Below are 19,849 nucleotides of genomic sequence, written 5' to 3'. Positions count from 1 at the left end.
AGGCTTTGTGGGTGGAAATGGGCATCTGAAGAGATAAATAACAGCCCATCGTGCCTCTGTTAAAGGGAGAGAATGCTTTTTTTCTGGGAGAACCTGGTTTGATTCTCCACTCCTCCATTTGCAGCTGCTGGAATGGCCTTGGGTCAGCCATAGCACTTGCAGGAGTTGTCCTTGAAAGTGCAGCTGTTGTGAGAGCCCTCTCAGCCCCACCCGCCTCACAGGGTGTCTGTTGTGAGGGAGGATGGTAAAAGACATTGTGAGCCACTCTGAGATTCAGAGTATGGGACGGGGTATAAACAATATCTTCTTCCCTCCTCTCTCCACATTCAGCATCCTATACCTTGGAAAAGTAAAGCCCAGTTCTGAGCTGCCGGCCACTAGGTCAGGCCGTCCAGGACTTGGGGTGGGGGGGGGAGCCTCACTTTCCCCTCTGAGTCAGTTTGGTATAGTGGTTAGGAGCACAGACTCTAATCGAGAGAACTGGGTTTGATTCCCCACTCCACATGCAGCTGCTGGGTGACCTTGGATCAGCTGCAGTTCTCTAAGATGTTCTCTTAAGAGCAGTTCTTTTTCTTTCCCCATTTCCATTTTTATTACATTTTATATTACCTAACACATAATGCAATAAAAATACAAAACAAAATACAAATGCTGAATTAACATAATGGAATTTAGGGTTTCCTTTGAATTGTCAAGCAGCCCCGTGGCGCAGGGTGGTAAAGCAGCAGTACTGCAGTACTGTGATCTGAAGTCTCTGCTCACGACAGTTCTATTCCAGCGAAAGCTGGTTGTAGTAGCCAGCCCAAGGATTGACTCAGCCTTCCATCCTTCCGAGGTCAGTAAAATGAGTACCTAGTTTGCTGGGGAAGGCAATGGCCAACCACCCCGTAAAAAGTCTGCCGTGAAAACATTGGGAAAGCAACGTCACCCCAGAGTTGGAAACAACTGGCATTTGCACAGGGGAACTTTCCTTTCCTTGGATTGTCAAATACATATAACTTTCATGGTTTCAAACTTTAAAAGTATATCAAGTTAGCATACAAAGGGTTATTTGGTATAATATCATTTTGCGATAAATGTTCAATTACCGGAAACCATGGTCTAACAACCTTTTTTGATATTTGCCTGAAGGAGGCAGTGGTCCGCCCTCTCTTGAAAAAGGCTACATCAGACCTGGCCGAATTGGCCCACTACCGGCCGGTCTCAAACTTGCCCTTTTTGGGCAAAATCATAGAGAGGACTGTGGCGTTGCAATTACAGGAATTTCTGGATGACGCTTCCACCTTAGATCCGTGCCAGTCCAGCTTCCGCCCGGGCCATGGGACAGAGACAGTTCTGGTCGCCCTCATGGATGACCTTCGGCGACACCTTGATCGAGGCGGCTCGGCAGTGTTGCTGCTGTTAGACCTATCGGCCGCGTTCGATATGGTCGACCATCGGCTGCTGAGCCGCCGCCTCGCCGATGCAGGAATTCGGGAGCTAGCCTTACAGTGGCTCTCCTCGTTCCTGGAAGGTCGGGAACAAAGGGTGGCGATTGGAGGGGAGCTGTCCCAGAGACGCCCACTTAATTGTGGGGTGCCTCAGGGAGCGGTTCTCTCCCAATGTTGTTTAACATCTACATGCGCCCCCTTGCCCAGATCGTCCGGGGGTATGGGCTGGGTTGCCACCAGTACGCTGATGACACCCAGCTCTATCTACTGATGGACGGCCGGACTGACGATGTCCCTATAAACCTGGACCGGGCGTTGCAAGCCGTGGCTGGTTGGCTCAGGCTGAGCGGGCTGAAACTGAATCCAGCGAAGACTGAGGTCCTTTGGGTAGGCCGCGGCAGGCCTGGAGGGGAGATCTCCCTACCAACTTTTGACGGTGCGTCACTGATACCAGTGCGCAGGGTCAAAAGTTTGGGAGTGCTACTGGAGCCTTCCCTGACAATGGAAGCCCAGATAGCTGCCACTGCTAAATCCGCCTTTTTCCATCTTAGGAGGGCGAGGCAGTTGGCCCCCTTCTTGGAACGTAGCGACCTGGCAATTGTGATCCATGCAACGGTCACCTCGAGATTAGACTACTGTAATGCCCTCTACGTGGGGCTGCTCCTGTACAGAACCCGGAAGTGGCAGCTAGTGCAGAATGCGGCAGCCAGGCTGTTAGTGGGACTACCTCACTGGGAACACGTACAGCCTTGGCTGCGGGAACTGCACAGGCTGCCAATTGTGTTCCGAGTTCGCTACAAGGTGCTGGTTATTACCTTTAAAGCCCTATATGGCCGAGGATCTGCCTACCTTAGGGACCGCCTCTCCCTATATGTTCCTCAGAGAGCACTGAGATCTAGTTCTCAAAATCTTTTAAAAATCCCTGGACCAAGGGAGGCTAGATTGAAATCAACGAGGGAGCAAGCCTTCTCAACAATGGCTCCCCAATGGTGGAATCAACTACCAGAGGAGGTGCGAGCCCTGCGAGACCTAAACCAGTTTCGGAGGGCTTGCAAAACCGTCCTCTTTCAGCTCGCTTTTAGATGAAGGCTGGCCCTGCCGAAACAGCCCAGGAGGGGATCCCAACAGTCTCTTACAGTGGGCACGCCCAGGAGGGATTAACCTGCATGGTTGCTTTTTTGGTAGGGCTGGGAAAGGCTGCCAGCCCCGCCCCCTCCGGACGGGAATCCCTCCAGCGCTGCCCATGGAGGGCAACCCACGGCTCTCCTCTAATCTCACCTTTCAGGTGTTGCTTATGTAAAGGTGGGGGGAGGGTTATTTCACCCTTAAAGCATGAGATTTCAGGAGAAACCTGGAGTGCCGTGGGTGGGGGCGCTTTTAGCAAAGCCAGGAGTCTTCCTGAGCATATAAATGAACATAGGAAGCTGCCTTCTGCTGAATCTGACACCCCTGAGTCCATCAAAGTCAGTCTTGTCTGCTCAGACTGGCAGCGGCTCTCCAGGGTCCCTACTTGCCTGGACCCTTTTTAGTGGGAGATGCCGGGGATTGAACCTGGGACCTTCTGCTTACCAAGCAGATGCTCTACCACTGAGCCACCGTGCCTCCTGGGAGATCCTACTCGCCGACCCCCAAAGGGGGGAACACCCTCCCTGTAGGCCGGCTGCCACCCCCTCCTTCCAATGGGGCACCCGCCCACCCGAGAACTGCGCCCAGAGGAGGAGGTGCAGGAGAAGCCAGGGCGGCCCGACAGGGTGGAAGGGATCCAGCAGCCGCATCCTGCCAGGTGTCCCCCTGGCTTTCTGCCTCTTGGGCGCTGGAGCCAGACTGGAGCCCAGTGGCCCCTGGCTGGCTCTGATCCCTGGGTTTGGGCCACCGCTGCCCCGCCAGGAGATGGCGCCGCTTGGCCTGCTCAGTGGAGCAAAAAGGCCTTCAACCGGACGCTGATTCTGCTATGGAGCTTGGGGGGCCCTTGGGGTTCTTCCGCCTCCTCCCTCCCTGCAACAGCCCTGCAAGCAGGCCAGGCTGAGAAGCATGGGAGGCCCCCCAGTGCTGCTTCAGGAGGACGAAGCCGGGTATTGTGTATGTGGACTCCAGTGAGAACTGAATGGGGTGTTCCTGCCTGGCTCATTGGAGCCAGACGACCAGAGCTTGGGAATTTGGGAGCAATCTAATCCCTGCTGCCCTGCTCCAATCACAGGCCCCCTGCTGGTTTGAATGGACCAATAGAGTTGGAAGGGGCCTCCAGGGTCATCTAGTCCAACCCCCTGCACAAAGCAGGAAACTCACAAACACCTCCCCCTGAATTCACAAGATCTTCATTGCTGTCAGATGGCCCTCTAGCCTCTGTTTGAAAACCGCCAAGGAAGGAGAGCCCACCACCTCCCGAGGAGGAAGCCTGTTCCACTGAGGAACCGCTCTAAGGGTCAGGGAGTTCTTCCTAATGTTGAGCCGGAAGCTCTTCTGATTTAATTTCAACCCACTGATTCTTGTCCAACCTTCCAGGGCCACAGAAAACAATTCTACACCATCGTCTATATGACAGCCCGTCATGTCCTTGAAGATGGTGATCATATCACCTCTCAGCCGCCTCCTCTCCAGGCTAAACATCCCCAGCTCCTTCAACCTTTCCTTATAGGACTTAGTCTCCAGACCCCTCTCCATCTTTGTCTTCCTCCTCTAGACCCGTTCCAGCTTGTCTACATCCTTCTTAAAATGTGGTGCCCAAAACTGAACACAATACTCCAGATGAGGTCTTCAGAGCAGATTAAAACGATTCCATCACATAAAGTGATCTGGACACTACACTTCTGTTGATACAGCCCAAAATTGCATTTGCCTTTTTAGCCACCGCATCACACTGTTGGCTCATGTTCAGCGTATGATCCACTAAGACCCCTAGATCCTTTTCGTTGATGTGTGTGTGTATATAGTTGGCTCTGTTGGCCTAGTCTTCTGCTTCACCTGTACTATGCTGAAATCAATAAAGAGCTGACTGCCACCTCGCCTCATCGATCCATAGAATCCACTATAATATACCGGGCTTTTGAACCCAGCTGTTCTCCCAGGCTGGCTGGCCACAGCCCCATCTCAGCAGTGCTCAAAATGTTCAGGGCCCAAGAAAGGAGGTGCAAAAGCTGAAGCGATCCTAGATAGATCCATGAAGCTGCCGCCTTCTACTGAATCAGACAACCCCACTCTGTCCCTTCAGGCCAGGCCTGCCTCTACTCAGACTGGTAGTGTCTCAGCCCAGGGCTTTCCCATCAACTTGGTTCCCCCCCCACCACCATTAGGTCCTTTTCTACTGGGAATTTCATGCAGAAGGAGCATTAGATGCTGGCTCCATTAGAGCGATTCCTCAGTGGAACAGGCTTCCTCCTCGGGAGGTGGTGGGCTCTCCTTCCTTGGGGTTTTTTAAACCCAGGCTAGATGGCCACCTGACAGCAATGAGGATCCTGTGAATTTAGGGAGAGGAATTTGAGTTTCCCGCATCGTGCAGGGGGTTGGACTAGATGACTTTGGAGGGCCCTTACAACTCTATGATTCTATGAAAGATCCAGGTGGGCAGCCGTGCTGGTCTGAAGCCAAGAAGAAGAAGAAAAATTGCAGATTTATACCCCACCCTCCTCTCTGAATCAGAGACTCAGAGCAGCTTACAGTCTCCTATATCTTCTTCCCCCACAACAGACACTCTGTGAGGCGGGTGGGGCTGAGAGGGCTCTCACAGCAGCTGCCCTTTCAAGGACAACCTCTGCCAGAGCTATGGCTAACTCAGAACCATTTCAGCAGGTGCAAGTGGAGGAGTGGGGAATGAAGCCGGGTTCTCCCAGATAAGAGTCCATGCACTCAACCAGGACACCAAACTGGCTCTCCCGTAGAACAAAGCAGGAGTTTAGTGGCCCCTTGAAGACCAACTTTTATTTAGAATGGAAGTTTTCGTGTGCTAGAAGCACACCACTTCAGACGAGGAATGGGGTACAGTGAGCAGAGCTATATGGAGCTGGTGGGGTTTAGAATGCAAAGGAATACCAAGTGAAAATCCAATAGCGGAATTGTAAAATTAACACATTCAGAAAACCTTTGATCCCACGCTAATGCAATCCAGAATAAAGGGACACGGGGGGGGGGGGGGGCAGGAGTTGTTCTTGGACTCCTGCTTTGTTCTACTGGGAATTCCAGGAATTGAACCCGGGGACCTAATGCGTGCCAAGCAGATGCTCTACACCTCAGCTCCTCCCCAGTCATGCATGAACTCATGAAGCTGCCTTATGCTGCCTCAGCCCCTCTGGCTTCATATCTTCTACTCAGACTCACTGTAAATATTTCAGGGGGGGTCAAAGTCCAATGACTGAGGCATATGCGGTGGCAGTCTTTCTGGCATTGGATGTGAAAGTGGGCACTTCCAGTGATGAGCCAAAAAGCGAGGCTCTGGTCTAGGTGGCATGATACCACTTCTTCCGCAAAGTGTGCTGGCACCCTGCCCTGTGGGAGTTGCCAACCTCCAGGTGGGGCCTGGAGATCTCCCAGAATTGCAAGTGATCTCCAGACCACAGAGATCCGTTCCCTGGGGGAAAATGGCTGCTTTGGAGGGGGGGAGGGAGACTCTCTGGCATTAGACCCCACTGAGGTTCCTCCCTGCTCTCCCCAAATCTCGAGGAATTTCCCAACCCAGAGCTGGCAACCCTATCTCCCAGCCAGCCTCATAATTTGACAAACGATTTACGATCTTACTTTAGAGCAAAGGGACCTTTCACATCAGTTGGGCGTGGGGGGGGGGGGGTGGCACTGGGATAGAAGCGCTAGCAGCCCCTCTTGGGGGGGGGAGTAGAGATGGGAGGCCGGGGAAACAGAGGTGAAGATGTTGGCGGGACACAAGGGGATGGGGCAGGAGTTGTCCTTGAAAGGGCAGCTGCTGTGAGAGCCCTCTCAGCCCCACCCACCTCACAGCTTGTCTGTTGTGGGGGGACAAGATAAAGGAAGGAGATTATAAGCCCCTCTGAGTCTCTGATTCAGATAGAAGGGAGCGGTATAAATCTGCACTTCTTCTGAAACATAAGAACATAAGAGAAGCCCTGTTGGATCAGGCCAATGGCCCATCCAGTCCAACACTCTGTGTCACATAAGAACATAAAAGAAGCCCTGTTGGATCAGGCCAATGGCCCATCCAGTCCAACACTCTGTGTCACATAAGAACATAAGAGAAGCCCTTTTGGATCAGGCCAGTGGCCCATCCAGTCCAACACTCTGTGTCACATAAGAATGTAAGAGAAGCCCTGTTGGATCAGGCCAGTGGCCCATCCAGTCCAACACTCTGAGTCACATAAGAACGTAAGAGAAGACCTGTTGGATCAGGCCAATGGCCCATCCAGTCCAACACTCTGTGTCACATAAGAATATAAGAGAAGCCCTTTTGGATCAGGCCAGTGGCCCATCCAGTCCAACACTCTGAGTCACATAAGAACATAAGAGAAGACCTGTTGGATCAGGCCAGTGGCCCATCCAGTCCAACACTCTGAGGCACATAAGAACATAAGAGAAGCCCTGTTGGATCAGGCCAGTGGCCCATCCAGTCCAACACTCTGAGTCACATAAGAACATAAGAGAAGCCCTGTTGGATCAGGCCAGTGGCCCCTCCAGTCCAACACTCTGAGTCACATAAGAACATAAGAGAAGACCTGTTGGATCAGGCCAGTGGCCCATCCAGTCCAACACTCTGAGTCACATAAGAACATAAGAGAAGCCCTGTTGGATCAGGCCAGTGGCCCATCCAATCCAACACTCTGAGTCACATAAGAACATAAGAGAAGCCATGTTGGATCAGGCCAATGGCCCCTCCAGTCCAACACTCTGTGTCACATAAGAACATACGAGAAGCCCTGTTGGATCAGGCCAGTGGCCCCTCCAGTCCAACACTCTGAGTCACATAAGAACATAAGAGAAGCCCTGTTGGATCAGGCCAGTGGCCCATCCAGTCCAACACTCTGAGTCACATAAGAACATAAGAGAAGCCATGTTGGATCAGGCCAATGGCCCCTCCAGTCCAACACTCTGTGTCACATAAGAACATACGAGAAGCCCTGTTGGATCAGGCCAGTGGCCCATCCAGTCCAACACTCTGTGTCACGTAAGAACATAAGAGAAGCCCTGTTGGGTGAGGCCAATGGCCCCTCAGTTCAACACTCTGTGTCACAAAGTGGCCAAAAAAACCACCCCAAGTGTCATCAGGAGGTTCCTCTTCTTCCTTTTCCTCTGCTGCTCAATCAACCAAAGGTCTCCCTGCACCCCGGCACCTTCCACTCTCGGACCGCAGCTTGAGGGGCCCAACAAGCTGCTTTGCCACCCAGGTGCTAGAGGAGGAGGTTTGCAAGATTCTGCATGGGATAGAGAAGGTGGAAAAAGAAGAACTTTCCTCCCTTTCTCACAATACAAGAACTGATGGACACTCAATGAAATTGCTGAGCCGTCGGGTGAGAACGGATAAAAGGAAGTCCTTTTTCACCCAAAGGGTGATTAACACGAGGAATTCACGGCCACAGGAGGTGGCGGCAGCTGCAAGCATAGCCAGCTTCAAGAGAGGGCTGGATAAACATCTGGAGCATAGGTCCATCTGGATCTTAGCCACAGGGTATAAATGGAACTCTTTCTGGGGCAGTGATGCTCTGTTTTCTTGTTTCTTGGGGGGAAATAGTGGGAGGGCTTCTGGAGTCCTGACCCTGCTGGTGGACCTCCTGAGGGCCCCTGGTTTGTTGGCCACTGTGTGACGCAGTGTTGGGGTGGAGGAGCCACTGGGCTGATCCAACAGGGCTTCCCTTATGTTCTTCTGTCTGGGGCAGGGATGCTCTGTATTCTTGGTGCTGGGGTGGGGTGGGGGGCAACAGGGCTTCTCTGAGGTCCTTCCCCTGCCCCGGCCGAGGGCTGCAGCAGCAGCAGCATCCAGCCACTGTCCATCTGCCCCTCCCTGTCCTGCAGCCTCCCCAGATCTGGTGCAGAAGAGCCACAAAGCCCTGAGCAGCAGCCGGAGCTCCTCTCGGCGCAGGAGACGGCGGGGCGCCCCTTGCCTCCCTCTGCAGCGCCGAGAGGGTTAAAGCCAGCGAGTGGGCGGCTGGAGCGGCCGCGGGAGGACCGGGAAGGCGGGGAGGGGGCGGAGCAGGGTCTGCAGCCCGCGGAAGAGGAGCGGGAAGCCGCGGAGGTGGGTGGTCCTCCCGGGGGAGAGCTGGAGACCCCCCTGGAGGTTGGCAACCCCAGCAGGCAGCAGCAGACGGAGGGAGGGGTTGCCAGCTCCCGGGCGGGCGGGAAGTCCCTGGGCATTGGGGGAGGGGTGCATGGCGGGGAGGGCCAGCTGGGGGGGGAACCCGAGACGGGGACAGCCACCCCTCTCCCTCCCTCCCTCCCTCCGGGGCCCGGGCTCCCCCCCTGAAAACTGGTCTCTCCCGGCGGGAGGTGGGTGGTCATCCCGGGGGGAGAGCTGGAGACCCGCCTGGAGGTTGGCAACCCCGTTTGCAGTGGGGGGCGGGGGAGGGAGTCCGGAAGGAAGCGCCTCCCTGGCCACACCTCGGCTCTGTCTGCAGCTGGAGACAAAGGGGCAGCTTGAGCTGGAGGCAAATGGGGCTCAGTTTGGGGCCCCACATTTGAAGAAGGGTCTAGACCAGCTGGAAGGGTCCAGGGGAGGGCGACGAAGATGGAGAGGGGTCTGGAGACCAAGTCCTAGGAGGAAAGGTGGAAGGAGCTGGGGATGTTTAGCCTGGAGAGGAGGCAGCTCAGCATTAAGAAGAACTTCCTGGCCGTTAGAGGGATTCCTCAGTGGAAGAGGCTTCCTCCTCGGGAGGTGGTGGGCTCTCCTTCCTTGGAGGTTTTTAAACAGAGCCTAGATGGCCATCTCACAGCAATGAGGATCCTGTGAATTTAGGGGGAGGTGTTTGTGAGTTTCCTGCATTGTGCAGGGCTGGACTAGACGTTCCTGGAGGTCCCTTCCAACTTTTCCTACTTAAATGCAGAAAGGAGGCCCAAAGGGGATCTAATGGGATGACTCTTTCATGCTGATTGGCTGGCGGGAATGCCAAGCACTTTGGCTTCCCCTGCAGTGGAGAATGCAGTGCTGTATCTCCATTCGCTTTGACTTTCCATGTGACTGTCTGTGACTTTGCTTTCCTCCAGAGAGACGCTGCTCTTCATACCCAAGGGACTAAAGGCATCATTACCCGGTCAGAGGAGACCAGAGAGAAGGGAAAAGAGATGGAAGAGCAGAACCCAGAAGGACCTGGAACTGGCAAGGCAGCAACTGAAAGCCTTCATCCCACCCAAGCTGGGAGTGATGTTGAATTCTGGGAACGCCTGGTGCCAATTATCCATGATCAGCTCACTGCCATCTCAGATGTAGATTGCAGACGCTTCCGGCAATTCTGCTACCCGGAGGCCGATGGGCCCCGAGAGGTCTGCAGCCAGCTCCATGGACTTTACAGCCAGTGGCTGAAGCCAGAGAGGCTCACCAAGAAGCAGATTGTGGACCTGGTGATCCTGGAGCAGTTCCTGACTGTTCTGCCCCAGGAAATGCAGAGCTGGGTCAGGGAATGTGGGCCGGAGACCAGTTCCCAGGCAGTGGCTCTGGCCGAAGGCTTCCTCCTGAGTCAGGCAGAGGAGAAGAGGCAGGCAGAACAGGTGAGGGGACTCCATCCAGGTATGTCCAATTCAAGCAATCATATCTGGCCTTCTCCCAAAGGTTCCCTGCCAGACATCTGTCCAAGTGCTAATCATCCAAATGGGAGATTGTGTTTTAACAATTTATTAATAACACATGGTTACAATATTTAATTATCTTTTTCTTACACTAAACCATATGATATTTCACCCACTTCCCTCCAATCTTGACTTCCCCGAAGTTACAAATTTGAATTCAATTTTAAAGGTACCACTAATCTATCAAAATATAATACTTTTAATTAATACTAAAAAATTGCCGAATGTCTTTTTATGTTCCACTCGTTCTCCAAATATCCTTTGAATTTCTTCCACTCCTTTTTAAAGAAGTCTAAGTCATAGTCTTTTAAAGTTTTAGTTAATTTGTCCATTTCACTCCATGATAAAACTTTCACAATCCAATCCCATTTCTCTGGTATTTTTCCTTGTTTCCAAAGCTGCGCATACAATGTCCTAGCAGCTGAGAGCAAGTACCAAATTAAAGTCCTGTCTTCCTTTGGAAATTTTTCTAATTGTAATCCAAGCAAAAAAGTCTCTGCAATTTTCTTGAAGTCATAACCCAAAATTTTGGAGATTTCTTGTTGTATCATGTTCCAATACTCCTTCGCTTTTTCACAAGTATTTCTCTATTCACATTAATTGCCCATTTTACCATTTGAGATTTTACTACTTCTTCTTCTGTAAACCATTTCAATAGTAATTTATATACTTTCGATATTAATTTTTCATTATCTCCAAGCAGGACCCTTTCCAGTTCCATTTGCTTGCGTCTAATTCCATCCATTTTAATATCATTTTCCATCAAGCTTTTAATTTGTTGCATCTGAAACCATCATATTTATTATTTAACTCTTCCGCAGATTTTAATTCAATTTTGTTTCCTTGGATCTTAAGCAGTTGATTGTATGACATCGCTCTTTCTTCATCAGATTCAGCTGTTATTTTTATTACTTCCGCTGGGACTATCCAAAGCGGCTTTCTCTCGTCGACATATTTCTTATATTTTATCCAAGTGTTTAACAAACTATTTCTCATATAATGGTGAGAGAAAAAGCCGTCCATCTTATTCTTCCCATAACACAGATATGCGTGCCAGCCGAATTTATTCCCATGAGCTTCTAACCATAAAGGTTTTTTATCTAACAGCATTATCCAATCTTTGATCCATGTCAAACAGACCGCATCATGATACAATCTTAAATCTGGGAGCTGAAAACCACCTCTCTCTTTGGCATCTATTAAAATCTTCATCTTAATCCTTGGTTTCTTTCCAGCCCATACAAAATCAGAAATTTTCCTTTGCCATTTGTTAAATTGTTTGGTATCCTTCACAATCGGGATAGTTTGGAACAAATACATTATTCTTGGCAAAATGTTCATCTTTATTGCAGCTATCCTGCCCAATAAGGACAAGTTAAGTCTATTCCATTTCATCAAATCTTTGTCCATCTTACACCACAGTTTTTCATAATTATTTTTAAACAAATCAATATTCTTCATAGTTATTTCCACTCCAAGATACTTAACTTTGGTCGTGACTTCACAACCCATCACCGTTTGCAATTCTTTAAATCTATTTGGTTGCATATTTTTACATAAAAATTTCGATTTCTCTTTATTTATGTTTAGTCCTGCTAACTCTCCATATTCTTTTATCTTAGCTAACAGCAACGGTGACACTTGAATCGGATTCTCTATTATGAACACAATATCATCTGCAAAAGCTTTATATTTATAAGAGAATCCTCTTATTTTTAATCCTTCTATTTCATTGTCATTTTGTATTTGTTGTAATAGAATTTCAAGAGTCATTATAAACAACAATGGTGATAACGGACATCCTTGTCTTGTACCTTTGCTTACCTTCAACTCTTTTGTAAGATCTGCATTTATACACAATTTTGCATATTGTTCCGTGTATATTGCTTTCGTCATCTTTATAAATATTCCCCTAAATTTATTTTTTCCATTACTACAAACATAAAGTCCCAGTTTAAATTATCAAAGGCTTTTTCTGCGTCCACAAAAAATAAAGCCGCTTCCTTTTCTGGATGTTTCTCATAATATTCCACAACATTGATAACAGCTCTTACATTGTCTCTTATCTGTCTTTTAGGAAGAAATCCGGCTTGGTCTTTTTTTATAAAATTAATCAAATATTGCTTCAGTCATTCTGCCAAAATTCTTGTATAGATCTTATAGTCATTATTTAGCAATGAAATTGGTCTGTAGTTCTTTACATTTGTGACATCTTTATCTTCTTTAGGAATCAAAGAAATTATAGCTTCTCTCCGAGTATTTGGAATTTTTCCATTTTCTCTTATTGTGTTTAACAATTTCATCAGTTTGGGTGTTATCTCGTCTTTGAGGATTTTATAAAATTTAGATGTGAATCCATCTGGCCCAGGGGCCTTACTTTCTTTCTTTCTTTCTTTCTTTCTTTCTTTCTTTCTTTCTTTCTTTCTTTCTTTCTTTCTTTCTTTCTTTCTTTCTTTCTTTCTTTCCTCACAAAAAAGAATTTTATTTACAACAACAAAAGACAAAAAACAAATAAACAATTAAACAACAACAACAACAACAAAAGCATTATTGACAAACCTATATACATTTATCTAATGGAGCGAAATTACTGAGACTAATACAAGTAATGTTATTCTATCCATTCAAATCCCAATTGTTTGGCCCATTCATACATTGGATACCAAGTTTTCTTACACTCTTCCAGATTACCATCTTTCAACCTATAAGTTAACATATCCATTTCTGCAGCATCACGAAGGTTAAACATAAACTCCCTTTTAGTTGGTATCTGAGACGTTTTCCAATATTTGGCAAATAAAATCCTCGCTACTGTAATAATGTGGATTAGTAACTTTTTCGTTGTTTTAGGTAGTGGAACTTTACATATATTTAATAAATATAGTTCTGGTACGTGGGGAATGCTTACTTTTAATATCTTTTTGCACCAAAGCGATACTTGTACCCAGTATTTTTTGGCAAGGTCGCATTTCCACCACATATGAAATAAGGAACCTTTTACTTTGCCACATTTCCAACATTTATCAGATGTATTCGGAAAGGCTCTAGAAAGCTTTTCCGGGGTAAAATACCATCGATGGGCCATTTTGTATAAATTTTCTTTAAACTGGGAGGATCTTGTCAATTTCAAATTCTCTTTCCATATTTTCTCCCATTCACTTAATTCAATAGCATAACCAAAGTCCTGCATCCATTTAACCCAATTTTCTTTCACACTTTCATCTTGCATTTTCAAGTCCAACAGCCAATTATAAATTTTTGAAATAAGTTTCCGATCTGTTTCCAATATAATACGGTCAAATTCATTTAACTTTTTGGAAAATCCTAATCCCTTATCCATTTTGCATCTTGATCTAACTTGCACTTTAAGCCACCAATCCATGTTGGTATTTTCCTCAATATTCAATTCGTGCTTGGCATCAAGTAGGGACTCATAGGTGTAATTATCTCCCCAGTGAAAGAGATTTGGGTGCATCGAAGCTTCAACTGGAGAGAGCCATTTAGGAGTATACCTGTACACCTGTTTTTTGATTTCAGACCACGTCTTGAACAATGATTTTCTTATTTCATGCCTGAGGAAGATACTTCCTTTTGTTGGGTCTTCGTACCATATATATGAGTGCCACCCTTTAGCCAAATCAGCACCTTCCAGTGTTAAGAGTCTTTTATTTTCTAATAACAACCAATCCTTGGCCCAGGTCAAGACACACGCTTTATGATAGATTTGCCATTCTGGCAGGGCAAACCCACCTCTTTCTTTATTATCTTGTAAGACTTTCAGTTTGATCCTGGGTTTTTTATTTTGCCAGACAAAACTTGCCACTATTTTATTAAGTTGCTTGAAGAAGATTTTTGGAAGTATAATTGGTATCATTTGGAACAAAAACAATACTCTCGGGAGTACATTCATTTTGACTGTTGCAATTCTACCCAACAGAGAGATTTGCAGGTCAACCCACCGTTCTAAATCTGCTTTGATCTCTTTTAGTATTTTTTTATAATTATCTCTTACCAATGTTTTCAATTCTGTTGTTAAATTTATACCTAAATATTTTACTTACCATACCATACCATACCAAACCTTTAATGGCATAATAGATTCAGATAAAAATACACAGAATATAAAAATTTAAACATTGGAGATAAAATCAAAATAAAACCGAGCTTACAGATACATTCAAACATGGTCAGAGTTAAATTTAAGGATGTCAGCCAGAAATTTTGCCACAGCCTCACTAACCACCCCCTCAGTATCACTCAATAAATAATAACAGGGTGGCAGAATAGACAAATCTGGAGAAAAAGAAAGCTTGCCAAATAAATCTTTACGGAGGTTATGGTAAAAAGAACAATCAAGCAATATATGCTGGATTGAGTCAGGGGTATTCGCTCCACAGGAGCAAAGTCTGTCGGCTAAAGGGACTCGCTGATATCTCCCTTGTAAAACTTTGGAGGGAAACGCGTTTAGTCTGGCCAACATAAATGCCCTGCGATGACTTGGAGTGGTTAGGTCTGATAGATAATTGGGCATTTTGCCACAAAAAGCATAAAGACCTAAGGAAGCTGGAGAGCAAGTATAAGGGAGAGTTGGCCGTAATTTCGTTTCCTCCAATTCCCACTTTTTTTTCATAATGAAATCCTGATTTAATTTCCAGTTCAGATATTTGTTCTTTCGTCATATTTTTGGATAGAAACTTTGTTTTTTGATAGTTAACCTTGAACCCTGCTACTTCGCCATATTGTTTTAGGCAGATCATCAACTTTCCAATTGAGCAATTTGGGTCTTCCAAAGTAATTAATATATCATCGGCGAAGGCCTGCGTTTTATAAATTTCTCTCTTGATCTTCACGCCTTTGATCTCCAAATCTTCTCTGATCATTTGCAGTAACGGTTCCAATGCTAACACAAAGAGGATAGGGGACAATGGGCATCCTTGCCTGGTACCTTGCTCAATTTTTATTGGATCGGTCAGGGAGCCGTTAACATTGATTCTCACTTTTTGGCTTGAGTAAATTGACCTAACCAATTTTACAAAATTTTCTCCACAACCAATTGATGTCAAAGTTTTAAGGATGAAGCTCCAGTTAACATTATCGAAGGCTTTCTCCGCATCTAATGTGATTGCTGCAAGTTGCTTATCCGGGTGTTCCTTATAATATTCTAGGATGTTCATAAGTACTCTTACATTTTGTCTCATTACTCTTCCTGGAATAAAGCCCGACTGGTCTTCATGTATAATATTCGGAATAACTTTTTAAAGTCTGTTCGTTAATATAGTTGCAAAGATTTTATAATCCGCATTCAACAAAGAGATCGGCCTATAGTTTTTAATATCAGTTGGTTCAGTCCCTTCTTTATGCAGTAATGAGATTAGCGCCTCTTTCCATGACTCAGGCATTTTAGTTGTTTCATTTATTCCTTCCAGTACTTTCTTATATGGCAGTAGGAGAGTCTCTTCGAAGCACTTATAGAATTCGACCGGTAGGCCATCTAAACTGGGGGCCTTATTATTTTTCTGGTTTTTTATTGCTTCAACAATTTCTTGTATTGTTATCGAGTTTTCCAAAGATTCCCGTTGTTGATTTGTAATTTGTTTCATCTTAGCTTGCTCTATATACTCATTCTGTTGAGACTCAGATGTTTGCTGTTTCTGATATAGTTTCAAATAGAACTTTGTGACCACTTCTTTTAATTGTGCCTCTTTCACCACTTCTGTTTGGTTCTCATCTTTTAATGATCTAATAATTTTTTTTTCTCTTTCTTTTCTCAATTTAAAGGCTAGCCACCTGCTGGTTTTGTTTGCATTTTCAAAATAATTTTGTCTAGTCCATTTTAACTTCTTCTCGAGCTCTTCTGATAATAATAAGTTTATTTGATGTTGCAAAGCTCGAATCTTTGTTTTTATCTGATCTGTATTACTCACTTTCTGCAAATTTTCTTGTTTACGTAGGCTATCCAATAGGTCGTTATATTTTTGAGTTCTTTGCTTCTTTTTTTTGACCGAATAACAAATTGCTAAGCCTCTGAAGAAGGCTTTAAAAGTGTCCCATATTGTTTGGATTGGGGTATCTTCTTCCCGGTTACAGTCGAAAAACATTCTTATTTTTTCTTTGGATTCCATTACAAAATCTTTATCCTTTAAAATTTGCAAGTTTAAAGTCCAACGAGGTCTAGGAGTTGGATGTCGACATCGGTGGCAATATCAGTGGAGCAAGCTGATATACTTCCAAAGACCTACACTGATCATAGCCCAATTCAAATAACTTTGGGAAAATCAACTCCTAGACCTCGTTGGCCTTACCTTCTTTCATTGCTTTTATTGCTGCTTCGATTTCAATTTTCTCTATTGGGTCATTTAAAGTCTTTTTCATGTACTCAGTCAAAGGTGCCACTTGAAAATTCCGTAGATATTCTTCCATTTTTCCTTTCTTTATTTTCACACCTTTAAATAAATTTGCATAATATTTAAAAAATTCTTTTTTAATTCCATCTTGATCAACTATTGTTTTTCCATCAGTCATAATTTTATTAATAGTTTTCTTTTCTTTCTTTTTCTTCAGTTGCCAAGCCAAATACTTTCCAGGTTTATTCGCACTTTCAAACGATTTCTGTTTCAGACTTTTTAAGTTCCATTCTAGTTCTTTATTCAGCAAATGTCTTACTTGTGATTGTAATATTGTAATTTCTTTTATTAATTTCTTTTTCCCAGGCCTTTTTTTTAATTCCCTTTCTTTTTTACTTATTTCATTTTTTAATGCTGACAGACGTTCTTCTTTAGCCCTCTTATCTTTATTGTTCAATGTAATTAATATTCCTCTCATTACTGCTTTATAAGTGTCCCATACTGTTTGAAATTCCATGTCATCAGTTTCATTTATTTGGAAGAAAGCCGCAGTTTCCTTTTCCTTTCGCTCCATTGGGCGCATATAATCCTAATAATAACGTTTTTTTCGCCTCAATTATCACTTCTACAGCAATATATCTTCCTTCCTTGTCTTTAAATATTAGTTTTGGTTGTAATTGTTCTTTAATATAGAAGACTACCCCTCTTTTCTTTTGTTCCGCCAATGAAAAAAATTCCAGTCCCAAATTTTTATTCCACAGAAATTTACGGTCTTTTTGTTGTATATGGACTTCCTGTAAACATATTATGTTACATTTTTGCTTTTTAATCCAATGAAATGTTGTTCTTTTTTGTGGTGAATTTAGTCCATTTATGTTCCAAGATAGTAATTTATACTCCATTATGATGTAGACTTTTTATTCTCTTCAAAAAAGCTATGCATCTCTTGTTCGCTCTTTATTATAATCCTTGTTCCATGATGTTCAAAGCCAAGACCCTCAGGTAACATCCATCTGAATCTTGTGCCCTCTGTACGTAGTCTGTCTGTTAACTTCTTGTATTTCTTCCTGTCATTAATCACTTGTTTTGGTAGCTCTTTCATTATTTTGACTTTACTCCCTTCTATGATCCAATCTTTTTGAAAACCTTTAAGATTTTTCCTGCTATATCTTTAGATCTTAGTCTTATAACAATATCTCTTGGTAGGCCTTTATTCTTTGCATATGCTGAGTTAACTCTGTAAGCTCCATCCAACATACTTCTGAATTTTTCAGGATCTTCTTCTAAGTATTCAGTAACAATATTCACCATGTGATCCATTAAATCTGCCTCCTCCCCTTCAGGTATTCCTCTCAAGCGAACTTGTGTTTCCATCAACTTGCAATCATGTATAGTAACCTTCTCTTGGAGTTTTAACAAGGTAGAAGTATGTATATCCACTTTTTCCTCTACCTCCTTAACTCTATCCTTAATCTCATCCTTAAAGCCCTCAATATCTTTCCTGAGATCTCCAACTTCTTTTTAAAAATCTTTTCTCATTGCCAATTGCATCTTATCCATTGCCTTTAAGATTTTCGCTTCAAGGGCTTCAAATTGAGATTGCATTTTGTCAAATGAGTGGGCACTTGCACGAGTTACCCTTCCTTCTGACATAAAAATACCCCCCAGAGCTTAAAAGTTTTTCCAATCAAAGTTCAACACAAAATCCAGTAGCTTAGGGCCTGCTGTATCAAACAAAACTAGTCCTGTTTTTCTCTTAGCTTCCCAAGTTGAGATATTGATTTTTAACCAATTTGGCAGTTTTATTTCCCTTTAAAACGGCACTCGTTCTTTCTCTATGGTTAGAGGGGTCCTTCTTGATCTTTGCTTTAATTCCTTCCTGGTTCAAATGTCACAGCTTTTATAATCCTTCCAGACTTTATTTAATTGGTCAAAACCTTTAACTTCCTGGGTCAAATTGCTCTGTTCACGTGTCAAGTATCGCAGTCTTTGGAATTTGTAGGGATGTAGAATTCGTCTGCGTCACAATCCCAGCTGCAAACATTCAGAAAATCTTTCTCTTTTTCCTCCTAGCTCTTTCAAAGCGATTAAACTCAGTTCTGGCAGGCTGCCATCTTCATTAATTCAGTTGTATTTCAACTCAGTTCATTTATAAGTTCCAACAATATTTAAAGCCTGTAGAAGTGTATAATATCCACAGAAGAAAAACACCTGCTTCGTCCTTTTCCCGAGCCTTGCCAAAGCCCCCAAATGTACAAAGTTCTAAAAGTCCAAAATTGGCAGGCAACCATCCTCCCACGATTCCTTCTGTTTATAAACTCCCGCAACTTTTAGATAAGCTTAGAAAATCTCCAGAGTAGAAATGTAAACCAAAAGCACCTTAAATAGATATTCTTGGCACTTCAGCTTTTCATCATCTTGCAATTATAAATCCTTTTCTTAAGTGTCTGGATTCCGGCAGGCTTAAGTCAAATGAATGACTTTTTAATCCTCTGCAGATGTTGTTTTGACGTCCCTCTGATAACGCCGGACATCAAGATTTAAAAGAGGTGGCTCCCCACCTTTTCCAAATCGATATCAACAGCTCAAGGGTCGTGACGTCATCTTGGATTAATTTTTAACTAAAATTCATAGGCATAGACCCCCCCCGAAGAGGTCTTTTATACCCTGAACAGAGAAATAAAAATCCCCCTTAATAGGGAGCTTCCGTCTGCCTTCCAAGCCAAACAGGAAGATCATCCAAATGGGAGATTGAACAGGCTTTTTCAGCAGACTCTTCTACTAGAGAATTTCTGATCCCTCCAGATAACTGAACAGATCTGCTGATGGGAGGGTGCAGAGTCTGGGAGTGGGGCAAGATCTCTTCCTTGGTCTCGCTTCCATTCCATCTCTTACACCTCTCCCTCGCTGCTGTTTCAGATGTGGGCACCATCCGTGAAGACAGAAGCTGCAATTCCTGAGGCAGAAGGAGCTTCTTTGGAGCAAGGGCAGAGGGCGCAGGCCACGGAGCAGGCCCAAGATGCCCTCTGCTGTGGTAAAGACCTGTCGTAGCTGGGTGCAACCGTGGCACACTGTGAATTTAATGGGCAGAAACTAGTTGGGGGTGAGGAAGAGAATTAAAATCCTTCTTCACGCAACACAGAGTTAATTTGTGGCACTCCATGTCCACTCACTGTGATGCCTCTAAAAGGAGATCACGCAAATTCATGGTGATTCCTCCTATTCATTTAAATATTCATATCTCACCTTCCTTCCAGAAGAGAAACTAAGGTGGCTTTACTTAGTTATTTTGTTTGATTTTTAGCCCGCCGTTCGCTTAGGTCAGGCGTAGGGTGGGCTACATCG

General features: G+C 44.9%; 1 protein-coding gene across 1 annotated transcript; it reads left to right on the top strand.

The window, feature by feature from the left end:
• Positions 1 to 3,461: 3,461 nt before the first annotated feature.
• LOC132570187 (zinc finger protein 394-like) lies at positions 3,462 to 19,464 on the top strand. The gene is made up of 4 exons (XM_060236621.1): positions 3,462 to 3,502; positions 8,397 to 8,616; positions 9,699 to 10,101; positions 19,424 to 19,464. Exons 1-4 carry the CDS (start codon positions 3,462 to 3,464, stop codon positions 19,462 to 19,464), a joined length of 705 nt encoding a protein of 234 aa, XP_060092604.1.
• The last annotated feature ends 385 nt before the right edge of the window (positions 19,465 to 19,849 follow it).

The sequence above is a fragment of the Heteronotia binoei genome, chromosome 4 (assembly GCF_032191835.1).
Source record: "Heteronotia binoei isolate CCM8104 ecotype False Entrance Well chromosome 4, APGP_CSIRO_Hbin_v1, whole genome shotgun sequence".
Classification (NCBI taxonomy): Eukaryota; Metazoa; Chordata; class Lepidosauria; order Squamata; family Gekkonidae; genus Heteronotia; species Heteronotia binoei.
This window is presented reverse-complemented; position numbering and strand designations above follow the sequence as displayed.